The sequence below is a fragment of the Chiloscyllium plagiosum genome, unplaced genomic scaffold (genome assembly GCF_037043375.1).
Source record: "Chiloscyllium plagiosum isolate Xiang-an unplaced genomic scaffold, Cpla_swu_hap1 HiC_scaffold_9, whole genome shotgun sequence".
NCBI lineage: Eukaryota > Metazoa > Chordata > Chondrichthyes > Orectolobiformes > Hemiscylliidae > Chiloscyllium > Chiloscyllium plagiosum.
Genome location: NW_028270147.1, coordinates 45,577,030 through 45,592,012, shown reverse-complemented (window position 1 = coordinate 45,592,012; position 14,983 = coordinate 45,577,030). Strand labels below are relative to the sequence as shown.

General features: G+C 40.6%; 1 protein-coding gene across 5 annotated transcripts in view; it reads right to left on the bottom strand.

Moving 5' to 3' along the window:
- LOC122554722 (terminal uridylyltransferase 4-like) overlaps nt 1-14,983 on the bottom strand; it is a 114,040-nt gene that overhangs the window by 81,281 nt on the left and 17,776 nt on the right. For all 5 annotated transcript variants that reach the window (XM_087990592.1, XM_087990593.1, XM_087990590.1 and 2 more), the window contains 3 exons: nt 7,388-7,551; nt 2,174-2,290; nt 1,378-1,555 (listed from right to left, as the gene is read on the bottom strand). In XM_087990592.1, coding sequence (XP_087846718.1) covers nt 1,378-1,555; nt 2,174-2,290; nt 7,388-7,551 — 459 coding nt within the window. The remainder of the gene's footprint in view (nt 1-1,377; nt 1,556-2,173; nt 2,291-7,387; nt 7,552-14,983) is intronic.

Here is a 14,983-nt window from a genome sequence, read left to right as displayed (position 1 = left end):
TCTGTGAATCTCTCATCTAGGTTAACTTTCCCATCTGACATTTCCAAACTATATGTAGATTAAAATGCCCCATGAATTATCAGTCATGTCTTTCTGACAACTATTCATTATTTCTTTCTTTATGCTCTATCCCTTTATGCTCTATGATTACCGTGAGGGGCCTGTACACAAATTCCACAAGCAATTTCATAACTGCATAATTTCTCATCATTAACAGAGCACCCCTTCAACATTTCCTTGCTCCCAGTCCTTCCTAAATACCTTGTATTATTCAAGATTCAGATTCCTGATTCATGCCATCCTGCAGCTATCTTTCTGTAACAGCTGCCAGATTGTGCTTCTTTATTTCCATTTGTGCTCTCAACTCATCTGTTTTCTTTCAAATTTTATATGCATCAGACATGAAGCTTAAAACCATCTGTACTTCCTTAGTTATGCAGCTAGTAAGAACACAACCCTCACCATGATTCAAGTGGAGACATTTTATCGTTACAGATCCCATTTTTTCCAATGCTGGTGTCAATGCCCCATGAACCAGAACCTACTTTCCTCTCACCAGTCTTTAAACCAAGCATCCATTTCTCTAATCTGATTTGCCATATGCCAATTTGCACAATGGTCAGGGGATAATCCAGAGTTTATCATCTTTTTTTGTTCCGTTTCTTAATTTGGCACTGAGCTTCTCATACTGACTGAGCATAGCTATTGCCTTTGTCAAACCTATGTTGTTAGTACCTACACAGATGATAATAACTGGATTCTCACTCTCCCACTACAGGTTCCTCTCCAATCCTGAGATGATGTCATAAATCCTGGCACTGAGCAGACAACATAGTCATTTGGATTCTTACTCTTTGTTGCAGAGCACAGTGTCAATCCCTTTGACTATATTATCCCCCATCATCAATATATTATTTCCTTCTGCCTTCACTTAAACATAAGTCCTGTACCATGGTGCCTTGGTCAGTTAGCTACTTCAACTCCAACCTCCAGTTTCATTCAGACAAGCTGAAAGGATCACAGACTTATAGGGGACAATTGCAAAGGTCGACTCATGCCCTCTGGGTGCTCTGACCTGCCTTACTCACAGTCATACTTACCTATCCTTGTAATACTAACTAAATCAGATGATCCAACCATAAGATTGCCTACTAGCACAAAGAATCTCAGCACCCTCCCTCATTCTGGACGATTCACAGTTCTTCTAGTTCAGTCTGCAGCATATAAACCCTGAGCTAAAGCTGCTCAAACTCCAAACACTTACTGCAGATGCGTTTGTACTGGAACAAACTAGCATCCAGGAACTACTACATGCTGTAGCTGTGATACTTCACTGTCTATGACCAGCTGTAGAATATAACACAAAGCAATTCAGACCTGGCAAATGTTGTTGAATAATTTTCTCCATCTCATTCACAATATGCTTCCGGACTTGAAAATCCTGCTCAGAAATCCCTTCTTTCTGTGCAGCTTGTAGCACAGCAGAATTTAATGCAGCCAAATGGTCAGGAGTTGGTGGTATAAGATTACGAAGTTCATTTTCTTCTTGTTTCTCCTGGAAGCAGGGGAGAGTGGAAAAAAATCATACCAAGAAATCTAACAGCTCTATTTCTATATGGGTGGCACAGTAACTCCGTGGTTAGCACTACTGCCTCACAGCTCTAGGGTTTGATTCTAGCCTTGGGTGACTGTCTGTACTGAGCTTGGACACTCTCCCTGTGTCTGCATGGGTGTCCACCATGAGCTCCATTTTCTCTTGCAGTCCAAAGCTGCGCAGGTTAGGCGGATTGGCCATGCTAAATTGCCCCGTAGTGTCCAGGGATGTATAGGTTAGGTAAATGCTGGGTTATGGCATTAGGCTTTTGGCGGGGAGTGGGTGGGGGGAGGTGGTGAAGGATCTGGCTGGGATGCTCTTCAGAGTCTCGGTGCAGACATGGTGGCCAAATGGCCTCTTTTTGCACTATAGTGATTCTATGATTCTATATAGCTCTATATGGAATAAAAAGATCACAATATGATCCTTTGATAATTTATTGTATATGACAGTAAAGCTGTATGCAAAGAATATAAAATGTCACCGTAATAAAGCATTTGATGTGGACTTACTGCAAGATGAATAAACAATAAACATTTTAGAATAAGATGCAAATCTACATCAAATGAAAGCACTTACTGCAATATTTTTCTTATGTCGCTTTTCTTTTATATGCTTATGAGCACCCTGGATATTTTCAATATGAACTAGGCAAAGTTTGCATAGGTACTGACATGAAGGATACTCTGATGAACGCTATGAAACAAAAAACATAACATATATTCAGTGTGACTACAAATATCACAACATAATGAATTATTAGCTCATAAAGAATATTTGACGGTGAGTATTTCTATCAGTCAAAAGATCTAAGTTATGAGAAAACCCCATACTCCTTAGTGACTATGAACTTTCAAAACAGCAATGCCTGTTCTTAGCCTCATTAGTGAGACCATTATTATTGCATATGGATATGAACAGTGATATCACTCCAAATGCACGGTTATGAAATCCTGGAATGCACCTATCTCAACTGCATGATCATTTTTCAGCTTTGCACCTACAAATTATTATTCAGTATAACCTTCATACTCATATAGTGAAATAGTTAAGTACAAACATGTATATTTTACCAATTTTACACTTTATAAATCACCAATATTGCAATATATTCTAAAAATACAGATTAATACAATTTCTCAAAAAAGTGGATAAATCAGATTCAATTTTCAGATAAAATTGTAAACTAGTATTGCAATGGTTAAAATATTGCACTACTTAACAATTTTTCTACTGGATTAAAGTATTACAAACAAAAAGCACTTGACAAATTTAATTCTAATTCCCTCAATAATCTCTTTTTATTCATGCTTTAAGAACACCGGCATTTTAGTAAATGTTCAGACCTAAAAGTTGGAAAAATAACTTGTAAAATCTAAAATTATATACAATAATCAGTTAAGGGTTCATTGTATTATTCCACAAAAAGAACAGTTTCAATATTATTTATTTTTCCGTGAGAGTGTCTACAGAAATACAAAACTGCTGGAAGAAAAGGACCAGACTCTCCACCATGTCTTCCTCAAAGCTCATGATGGATGCAGCAGCAGTCAATCCAATAGCACCCTCCCATCTCCCTGTACATGATGCAACCAAGCCAAACTCAGACAGAATTTAAAATGTACTCATTTTCTTATTATCCAAATATAATAAAAGATTAATGAAGGTAACTAGATGTTTAACAGACTTGAGCACAAAACCTTTGCTGGCATTCAGTACACTGCTGTCATTACTTAAACTGATAGGATGCGGTTCAACTTTTATCTCCATACAGGAAAAATTAAGCAGAAGGCAAGCATTTCCTCACAGGTGCTCAAAGCCATTGTCATTTACACCAAAGAATGAAGCCCTGTTTACACTGCTTCTTCGCTAAAACTATTCAAAGCCAATCCTCATCAGTAAGAGTGTAACACATTCATACCGCTCCAAAAGAGAGGGAAGTTATGACATTGTGGTAATGTCATTGGACAATGATCCACATGGGGACATGGATTCAAATTCCATCATGCTGACTGGTAGAATGTGAATTCAATTAATCAATCTCCAGTCAAAAGCTATTTGGGACCCTCTTGTGGTGCAGTGGTAGTATCCCTACCTCTGGACTGAGACACCCGGGTTCAAATCCCATTTGCCCCAGAGGTGTGTAATAATATCTCTGAATAGGTTTATTAGAAAAAAATGGGTCAAAAGCTATTTGAGGGATGATGTGGTACAGTGGAAGTGTCCCTACCTCTGAACCAGGAGATCCAGGGTAAATAATGACATCACTGAAAATACCTCAAAAACTATTTGCAGTAATGATGGCCAAATTGACTGTCCTAAAAAAACTACCTGGTTCACTAAAGTCCTTTAGGGAAGGAAACTTTCTGCCATTACTCAGTCTGTGACTCCAGAACCACAGTAATGTTGGTTGGCTCTTAAATGCCCTCTGAAATGGGTCAGACAAGCTATGCAAAGTAAAAACAAAGAACCACAGATGCTGGAAATCTGAAGCAAAAACAGAAATCACTGGAGAAATGTTGATTCTGGTTTCTCTCCACAGATGCTGCTGAGTTTCTCCAGCAATTTCTGTTTTTGAGGCAAGTCACTCAGTTGTAACAAACCATTATGAGGTCTAAAAGGATCAACTAGCATTGACCTTGGCATCAGAAACATCAAAGGCAAATCCAGCCTTGCAAAGTTCTCATTATTAATATCTGGAGGCTTGTGCCAAGGTTAGGAGAGCTGTCCCTCAGCCTAATTAAGCAAGTGTTTGTAAGGTATGATTTGGTAAGTATGATTATATCCCAGGTCCCAATATCAATATCCTAGGCATATCATTTCCCATCATCAGGATAGAATCAGCAACGATGGCAGTTACATTAAAGTCTTCAACAGTGACTCTGAACCACATGAAGTCTCATGACATCAAGACAAGCTTAGGAAAGGAAATCTCCTGATTACCTATCACCTACCATCTCCTGTCCTCCTTGGCCTGGTAACTGATGAATCTGTACTCCCTATGTTGAACATCAAATGGAAGAAGCATTTAGGGTGATGGCAAGGCCTCAGATTGTACTCTGAGGAGGCAAATTCAATGCCCATCATCAGGAATAGCTCAGCAACACCACTACTGACCACATCTGTCAGTCCTAAAGATGGTTGCTAGGCAGGGTCTGTGCAGGTGATGAGGGAACCAAGTGGGAAAGAATATACTTGACCTCATCCTCCCCGATTTAACTGCAGATGCATCTATCAATTACAACATTGCTAGAAGTAACCACCACACAATCCTTGTGGAGGCAAGTCCTGTCTTCACATGAAATATACACCCCATCATGTTGTGTGGCACTACCACCTGGGAGATTTCAAAAGATCTAGCAACTCATAACTAGATATCAATGAGGTGGTGAGGACTATCAGTAGAATCAGAATTATATTCTACCTGTAGCAATTTGTAACCTCTTGATCAGTATGTCCCCCACTGTATCATTACCATTGAGCCAGAGGATCAACCATGGTTCAATGATGAGAACAGGGGGTTATGCCAAGCCTACCACCAAGTATAACTCAAAATAAGGTATCAACATGGTAAAACTACCACACAAGATTACTTCATGACAAGCAATGCTAACAGCATACAACTGACAGCTAAAGGATCTCACAACTGATGGGCGATCCTCAATAATGGAGAAGCCAGCACATCGGTCATTTGCAACGACTTTCAGCCACAAGTGCCATGTGCATGATCCATCTCAGCCTCCTCCTGAGATCCTAAGCATCATACATGCCAGCCTTTAGCCAATTTAATTATTTCCTCATGACGAGAGGAAACACTTGAAGGCACTGAAAAAACATACAGCAATAAAACTGAAGACTTATGCTTCAGAAGTAGTTGCACTCCTAACCAAACTAGCATCTACCTGGCAGTGGAAAATTGCCAAAGTATATCCTGTCCACAAGATATAGGCCAATTATCGTACCATCAATCTACTCTTAATCATCAGTAAAGGGATGGAAAGGATTGGCAATAGTGCAATGAAATTGCCATAACTCAGCAATTAATCAGTGACAAAGTGAGGACTGCAGATGCTGGAGATCAGAGCTGAAAATATGTGTTGCTGGAAAAGCGCAGCACACGTCAGGCAGCATCCAAGGAGCAGGAGAATTGACGTTTCGGGCATGAGCCCTTCTTCAAGAATCCTGAAGACTCCTGAAGAAGGGTTCATGCCCGAAACATTGATTCTCCTGCTCCTCGGATGCTGCCTGACCTACTGCGCTTTTCCAGCAACACATTTTCAGCGAATTAATCAGTGACAACCTACTCATTAACAGGGGGATAGAGTTTAAGAGCCGTGAGGTTTTGCTGCAGCTCTACAAGTCCCTAGTGAGGCCACACTTGGAATATTGTGTCCAGTTCTGGTCGCCCTACAATAGGAAAGATACAGAGGCTTTGGAGAGGGTGCAAAAAAGGTTTACATGGATGCTGCCTGGACTGGAGGGCTTGCCTTATGAAGAAAGGTTGAATAGGCTCGGACTTTTCTCTCTGGCACAACATCGTGGGCCAAAGGGCCTGTTCTGTGCTGTACTTTTCTATGTTCTATGTTCTAATGTTCAATTGGGTTCTGACTGAGCCACTCGGTTCCTGCTCTTGTTACAACATAGGTTCAGCTCTTTTGTCCATGTTTGAATCAAAGTAAGGGTGACTGTCTTTTACATAAAGCTAGTGTATGTCAGGGGTGGCATCAAGGAACACTTGCAAAATCAAAGTCAATGGGAATTGGGAGAAAACTTTGCATTGGCTGGAGTCATACCTACCACAGTGACATATAGTTGTGGTTTCTGGAGGTCAATCCCTTGACATCGCTACAGGAATTTCTCAGGTTAGTGGACTAGGCTCAATCAACCCCAGATGCTTCATCAATGACCTTCCCCCCATGATAAGGTCACTAATGATGGCATGATTTTCAGCACATAGTATGACTTTGCAGATACTGAAGCAAATGCCAGACAATGACCATACTTGACAAGAGAGAGTCTACCCCTCACTATTTGACACTCAATGGTATTACCATCATTGGGTCCCCCATTATGAACACCCTGAGGGCTACCATTGACCAGAAATTGAACTGAACAAGCCATACAAATACTGTGACTGCAAGAACAGGTCTGATGCTGGGAATTGTGCAATGAGCTACTCCTGACTCAGCATTCAACAACTGTCTACAAACACAGTCAGAAATACAAGGGAATATTGTTTGGCTGAGTGCAGCTCCAACAATACTCAAGAAGTTTGACATCAACCAGAACAAAGCAGACTACTCCCTCTAGTGTGAATCCACCTACAAATGTTCTTGCAGTTACTCACCAAAGCTCCTTTGATAGGACCTTCCAAGCCAGTGAGCTCTACCAATCAGTGCATGGGAATACTAGCATCCACAAATTCTCCTGCAAATCCTGATTTAAAATTGCATCAACATTGCTTTGCTCTCACTGGGTCAGTATCCCGGAAATCCCTCGTTAACAACAATGTCAAAGTATCTGCACCATAAGGACTGTAGCAGTTAAAATAGGTGGCTCATATCCACCTTCCACAAAAATAAAACATTACAGTTCATTAGCAATGTTACAATATTAATAATTCTTATAACAACAGTGCTACTTTAAGGGATACATTCCTATACAGTGTACTTGACAAAAATTTCCTCAAAAATGTCCACTTGTCTAAAAATAATTTTTACTTATTCTTGACTTTAAGTTAACTTTAATACTACTGCAACCTGAATCGTATTTCAAAAGCAAATCATGTCCTACTTTTTCCAGACGAGAGATATAATCCCTTTCCAGTCTTTCCTCTGCTTGTTTCAGTCCAAGCTGTTGTTCTGCTGTCATTTTAGATTCATCAATCACTGGAACACTTTCTGGATTGTTTTTCTCAAAAGGGTGTGCTTTGTTTGCATTTGTAGTGGTTGCTTTACCTGTAAATTATAAATACACAATAATAACATGATACAGTTCAACATTAAATTAAAACTATGACAAGTATGACCAATATAGAGTGAATTTGACAGAAACCCATATTCCTGAAAGGTGGCAGCTTGTTGCATATTGTTGTAATTTTTTTTTGTAGAATTATTATGTAGTTTGAATTCATGAGTCTATAGTGCAGAACAACTCACCAATTCAGCACTAAATTGCTTGCTCAAAGGTCACATAAAGCTGGCTGTTGAGAAGTGCATATTATTATTTTGGCATAGTAAGATGCTCTTCTGAGGTTACAGTTGGTTTATATTGTTGAAGAAATTTAAAGATATATTTCTTGAATCAAATCACAGTGTACTTTACAGTGAAGTAACTAATCGCGTGGAAATAATTCTATTCCCTAGCTGTCAAATTGTTCACAAAATATTTTAAAAATTGCGAGGAACTAGTTAGTGCAGTGGATTACATATTACTCTTTCTTCTAAGACTTGGGATCAAATTGAAACTGATATGAAATAATTTTATTCAGTCACAATCCAGGTCCTATTGGGAGTAAGATTATAGAATCGAGTCACAGAGTCATACAGAATGAAACAGTCTTTTCCGTCCAACTCATCCATGCCGACCAAGATTCCCAAACTAAAGAAGTTCCATTTGCCTGCATTTAGCCCATATCATTTTAAACCTTTCCTATTCATGTACCTATTCAAATGTTGTTTAAATGTTGTAGACTGTACCTGCATCTACCCCTTCTTTTGGAAGCTCACTGCCTAGATGAACCACCCTCTGTGTGAAAAGATTTCCCTTCAGGTCCCTTTTAAATCTTTCTCCTGTCACCTTAAAATTATGCCCTCTAGTTTTGAACTGTCCAACCCAACGGAAAAGAACTTTGCTATTCACCTAGTCTATTCCTCTCATGATTTTATAAACCTCTGTAAGGTCACCCCTCAACCTCCTATGATCCAGTGAAAGAAGTCCCAGCTTATTTAGCTTCTCCTTATAACTCCAAAACCCTTCAGTCTTGTAACGTCAATTACTAAGGAAGTAATAGCAGAACATTTGGAAAATGAAACAGGAAATCGTATCTGACTAATTTATTAGAGTTTTCAAGTAAATCTCAACCACAGTGGATAGAGGGAATCCAGTAGATGTGTTGTATTTGGAAGTCCAGAAGGTGATCGACAAGGTACCTCGCAAAAGGTTAATTCATAAAAGTCGACAGTGTTGAAGGTAGTATATTGGCATGGACAGAGAATGACCTCAGGAAACAGTGAGTGGGGACAAGGGAATCTTTTTCAGATTGGTAACTGCAACCAGTGGGATTCCATAAAGATCAGTGCTGGGACCACAACTGTTTACAGTATATGAGTGAGGGAGTGAATATATAGTAGCCAAATTTGCAGACGACACACAAATAAGAGAACAGACAGGTTGTGAGATGGATATAAACAATTTACAGAGAGTTATTGATAGGCTACATAAGTGGGCAAAAAGTTGGCAAATGGGGTACAATGTTCAAAATGTCAAGTTGTTTATTTTGGAGGGAGAACAAAAGAACATAAACAGAGAGAAACTGCAGGAAACCGCAACAAAGGGACGTGGGGGTCCTTGTGCATGAAACAAGGAAAGCTTCACACACAGATACAGCAGGTAAACAGGAAGGCTAATGGAATGTTAGCCTTTATTTCAAGGGGGTTGGAGTTATAGAGATGTACAGCACGGAAACAGACCCTTCAGTTGTAATGTTAAAAGGTTAAAATTCTATAATGCCTGTTTAAAAAAAAATTGTCAGTGGTCATGCTTTAGCTAGATGAGAGTATTGTATTATAATATCTTTGCAGCTGTGTTTTTACTGCAGAGTGTTCACAAAAAGAAGAATGCATTTTAACTCTGATGTTTTGTTAAGATGTTAGAGAATATTCGAATTTGAGGCTGCGCTGTTTAAGTTCTGTCAATTATTTAGATTTCATTTGGCTCCTGCATATTGCAATTTCAAAGGCTGTTGATCTCTACCAAAGTTGCCACTGTAATTCCAACTGTTTTATTTGGGAAGTTTCATTTGGAGAACATATTTTAATATATTCTGCATTGTTTCCCACAAATACTTAACATTTAAATCTGAACTGAAACTGCCCCTTCAATGGCTAAAACACAGGAAACGTTTGGTTGGTTTCTTGCTGTTCCAGATTTTGAAATTCTTTTCCTGAAAACTTTCACATTAGCCAAGTATTAATTTATTAAAGGAAAATAATTTTTGAATAACCTGAATGAGGTCCCACAAGGATTTGATTTTCGGACCATTGATTGCTGTTTATAAATGACTGAATTGTTTAGGCAGTACAATTTAGAAGTTTATGGATTGTATAAAACTTGATAATGTCATAAATAGTGAACAGAATAACAGACTTCAAGACAACTGACAATGTTGAAATAGGCAGACACAGTTTAGTGTAGTGAAACGTGTGACTGTCTTCATACTAATATCCACCTTGGCAAGGAAGGAATGAGAGAGGAAATGCAGCTAACATCATCTCGAGAATTTCTCCATTCACAGGTAAAATACACCTTCGAACCACCACCGACCTCTCCAGAACCTGGTCCAACGGATTCAATCAGCTCCCCAGTCATGAGCACAAAAAGTGAAGAAGCTAACAACGGTGAAGAGGCGATCCGTACACTTTTTGTCAGTGACCTTCCTATGGATATGAAACTACGTGAGCTTTACCTTCTCTTTCGATCATTTATGGGATATGAAAGTTCACTGATCAAGCTAACATCAAAACAGCCAGTTGGCTTTGTTACATTTGACAACAGAGCAGGAGTAGAAGGAGTAAACTATTCTGCGTTCACCTATGCTCCTGCTGCACTTCACGCTCAGATGCACTGGTATCCTCCATCTGAATCATCTCCGGAAGGATAGAAGTCTTGTCAGTTTTCTTACGTATTAACTGTCCTTATCCAAGAATTCAGATTTTTCTGTGGAGTGGTATGGAAGGATAGACTGGATTTTGTTTTCAGGTTGGACTTTACTGAAGGATATTTTGGATAACTGGCTCATTTCTACTCAACTTGGAGGGGGTAGAGTGGTCACTAAGGACTGTGGATTTAATAATTATACTGGTGAACTTTTTGTGCCACATGGGAGGATCCTATAAATTCTGTCTACTGCATGGACTAGTAATTTTCATTGTTACAATCATTGCATGTTGTATATCAATAACTTGCTTAAAAGCTGGCTGTCAGAGTCTTATGGAGGCTGGTAGTGTCATTAGGTGGTTATCATGGAATGATAAAAGGGTAGAATGTAATGTTAAAAGATTAAATTGTACTCTGGACATTAATGTAATGTTAAAGGGTTAAACTGTACTGTTTTTCTCCAAGAAGCTGAACATTCTGGAAGTGGGTGGGGCGACATTCTGTCTCACAGACAAAGTCAGAGAGTCATAGAGATGTACAGCATGGAAACAGACCCTTTGGTCCAACCTGTCCATGCCGACCAGATATCCCAACCCAAACTAATCCCACCTGCCAGCACCCGGCCCATATCCCTCCAAACACTTCCTATTCATATACCCATCCAAATGCCTCTTAAATGTTGCAATTGTACCTGCCTTCACCACATCCTCTGGCAGCTCATTCCATACACGTACCACCCTCAGCGTGAAAAAGTTGCCCCTGAGGTCTCTTTTATATCTTTCCCCTCTCACCCTGAACCTATGCCCTCTAGTTCTGAACTCCCCAACCCCAGGGAAAAGTCTTTGCCTATTTATCCTATCTATGCCCCTCAATTTTGTAAACCTCTATAGGTAACCCCTCAGTCTCCAACACTCCAGGGAAAACAGCCCAGCCTGTTTAGCATCTCCCTGTAGCTCAGATCCACCAAGCCTGGCAACATCCTTGTAAATCTTTTCTGAACCCTTTCAAGTTTCACAACATCTTTCCGATAGGAAGGAGACCAGAATTGCACACGATATTCCAACAGTGGCCTAACCAATGTCCTGTACAGTCGCAACATGACCTCTCAACTCCTGTACTCAATACTCTGACCAATAAAGGAAAGCATACCAAACGCCTTCTTCACTATCCTATCTACCTGCGACTCCACTTTCAAGGAGCTATGAACCTGCACTCCAAGGCCTCTTTGTTCAGCAACACTCCCTAGGACCTTACCATTAAGTGTATAAGCCCTGCTAAGATTTGCTTTCCCAAAATGCAGCACCTCGCATTTATCTGAATTAAACTCCATCTGCCACTTCTCAACCCATTGGCCCATCTGGTCCAGATCCTGTTGTAATCAGAGGTAACCCTCTTTGTTGTCCATTACACCGCCAATTTTGGTGTCATCTGCAAACTTACTAACTGTACCTCCTATGCTCGCATCCAAATCATTTATGTAAATGACAAAAAGTAGAGGGTCCAGCACTGATCCTTGTGGCACTCGACTGGTCACAGGCCTCCAGTCTGAAAAACAACCTGTCACCACCACCCTCTGTCTTCTACCTTTGAGCCAGTTCTGTATCCAAATGGCTAGTTCTCCCTGTATTCCGTGAGATCTCCCATGGGGAACCTTGTCGAACGCCTTACTGAAGTCCATATAGATCATATCTACTGCTCTGCCCTCATCAATCTTCTTCAAAAAACTCAATCAAGTTTGTGAGACATGATTTCCCACGCAAAAAAGCCATGTTGACTATCCAGAATCAGTCCTTGCCTTTCCAAATACATGTACATCCTGTCCCTCAGGATTCCCTCCAACAACTTGCCCACCACTGAGGTCAGGTTCACCGGTCTATAGTTCCCTGGCTTGTCTTTACCGCCCTTCTTAAACAATGGCACCACATTTGCCAACCTCCAGTCTTCCGGCACCTCACCTGTGACTATCGATGATACAAATATCTCAGCAAGAGGCCTAGCAATCACTTCTCTAGCTTCCCACAGAGTTCTCGGGTACACCTGATCAGGTCCTGGGGATTTATCCACCTTTAACAGTTTCAAGACATCCAGCACTTCCTCCTCTGTAATCTGGACATTTTGCAAGATGTCACCATCTATTTCCCTACAGTCTATATCTTCCATATCCTTTTCCACAGTAAATACTGATGCAAAATATTCATTTAGTATCTCCCCTATTTTCTGAGGCTCCACACAAAGGCCGCCTTGCTGATCTTGGAGGGGCCCTATTCTCTCCCTAGTTACCCTTTTGTCCTTAATATATTTGCAAAAACGCTTTGGATTCTCCTTAATTCTATTTGCCAAAGCTATCTCACGTCCCCTTTTTGCCCTCCTGATTTTCCTCTTAAGTATACTCCTACTTCCTTTATACTCTTCTAAGAATTTACTCAATCTATCCTGTCTATACCTGACATATGCTTCCTTCTTTTTCTTAACCAAACCCTCAATTTCTTTCGTCATCCAGCATTCCCTATACCTACCAGCCTTCCCTTTCACCCTGACAGGAATATACTTTCTCTGGATTCTTGTTATCTCATTTCTGAAGGCTCCCATTTTTCAGCCGTCCCTTTACCTGCAAACATCTGCCTCCAATCAGCTTTCGAAAGTTCTTGCCTCATACCGTCAAAATTGGCCTTTCTCCAATTTAGAACTTCAACTTTTAGATCTGATCTATCCTTTTCCATCACTATTGTAAAATGAATAGAATTATGGTCACTGGCCCCAAAGTGCTCCTCCACTGACACCTTAGTCACCTGCCCTGCCTTATTTCCCAAGAGTAGGTCAAGTTTTGCACCTTCTCTAGTAGGTACATCCACATACTGAATCAGAAAATTGTCTTTTACACACTTAAGAAATTCCTCTCCATCTAAACCTTTAACACTATGGCAGTCCCAGTCAATGTTTGGAAAGTTAAAATCCCCTACCATAACTACCCTATTATTCTTACAGATAGCTGAGATCTCCTTACAAGTTTGTTTCTCAATTTCCCTCTGACTAATGGGGGGGTCTATAATACAATCCTAATAAGGTGATCATCCCTTTCTTATTTGTCAGTTGCACCCAAATAACTTCCCTGGATGTATTTCTGGGAATATCCTCCCTCAGCACAGCTGTAATGCTTTCCCTTATCAAAAAGGCCACTCCCCCTCCTCTCTTGCCTCCCTTTCTATCTTTCCTGTAGCATTTGTATCCTGGAACATTAAGCTGCCAGTCCTGCCCATCCCTGAGCCATGTTTCCATAATTACTATGATATCCCAGTCCCATGTTGCTAACCATGCCCTGAGTTCATCTGCCTTTCCTGTTAGGCCCCTTGCATTGAAATAAATGCAGTTTAATTTATTAGTCCTAACTTGTCCCTGCCTGCCCTGACTGTTTGACTCACTTCTGTTCTCAGCTGTACCCGTCTCAAATCGATCTCTTTCCTCACTATCTCCCTGGGTCCCACCTCCCCCCCGCCCCCATCTTACTAGTTTAAATCCTCCCAAGCAGTTCTAGCAAATTTCCCTGCCAGTATATTAGTCCCCTTCCAATTTAGGTGCAATCCGTCCTTCTTGTACAGGTCACTACTACCCCAAAAGAGATTCCAATGATCCAAAAATGTGAATCCTTCTCCCATACACCAGCTCTTCAGCCATGTATTCATATGCTCTATCCTCCTAATCCTGCCCTCACTAGCTTGTAGAACTGGGAGTAATCCAGATATTACTACTCTCGAGGACCTCCTTTTTAAATTTCTGCCTAACTCTCTGTAATCTCCCTTCAGAATCTCAATCTTTTCCCTTCCAATGTCGTTGGTTCCAATGTGGACAATGACCTCCTGTTGTTCCCTCTCCCCCGTGAGACCATTCTGCACCCTCTTTGAGACATCCTTGATCCTAGCACCAGGGAAACAACACACCATTCTGCTTTTTCCCTGCTGGCCACAGAAACGTCTCTGTACCTCTGACTACAGAATACCCTAATCTCTTGGAAGCCGACGTACCCCTCATTGCATTAGAGCCAGTCTCAATACCAGAAACTTGTTTATCCGTGCTACGTTCCCCTGAGAATCCATCACCCCCTACATTTTCCAAAACAGCATACCTGTTTGAAATGGGTATATCCACAAAAGACTCCTGCACTAGCTGCCTACCTCTCTTACCCTTCCTGGAGTTAACCCATCTATGTGACTGTATCTTAGACTTTCCCCCCTTCCTATAATTGCCATCCATCACATACTGTTGCTGTTGCAAAGTCCTCATCGCTTCTATCTGTCTCTCCAACCGATCCACTTGATCTGATAAGATTCGCATCCAACAGCATTTATGGCAGATATAATCCGCAGTAACCCTTAAACTCTCTTTAAACTCCCACATCTGACAAGAAGTACATATCACTGCAAAGGCCATTTTTGCTCCTTCACAATCTACAGACCCAGAAAATAACACCGTCGTATTCCTCTACAAACACTCCCCCAAGCTACATTAATAGCTATG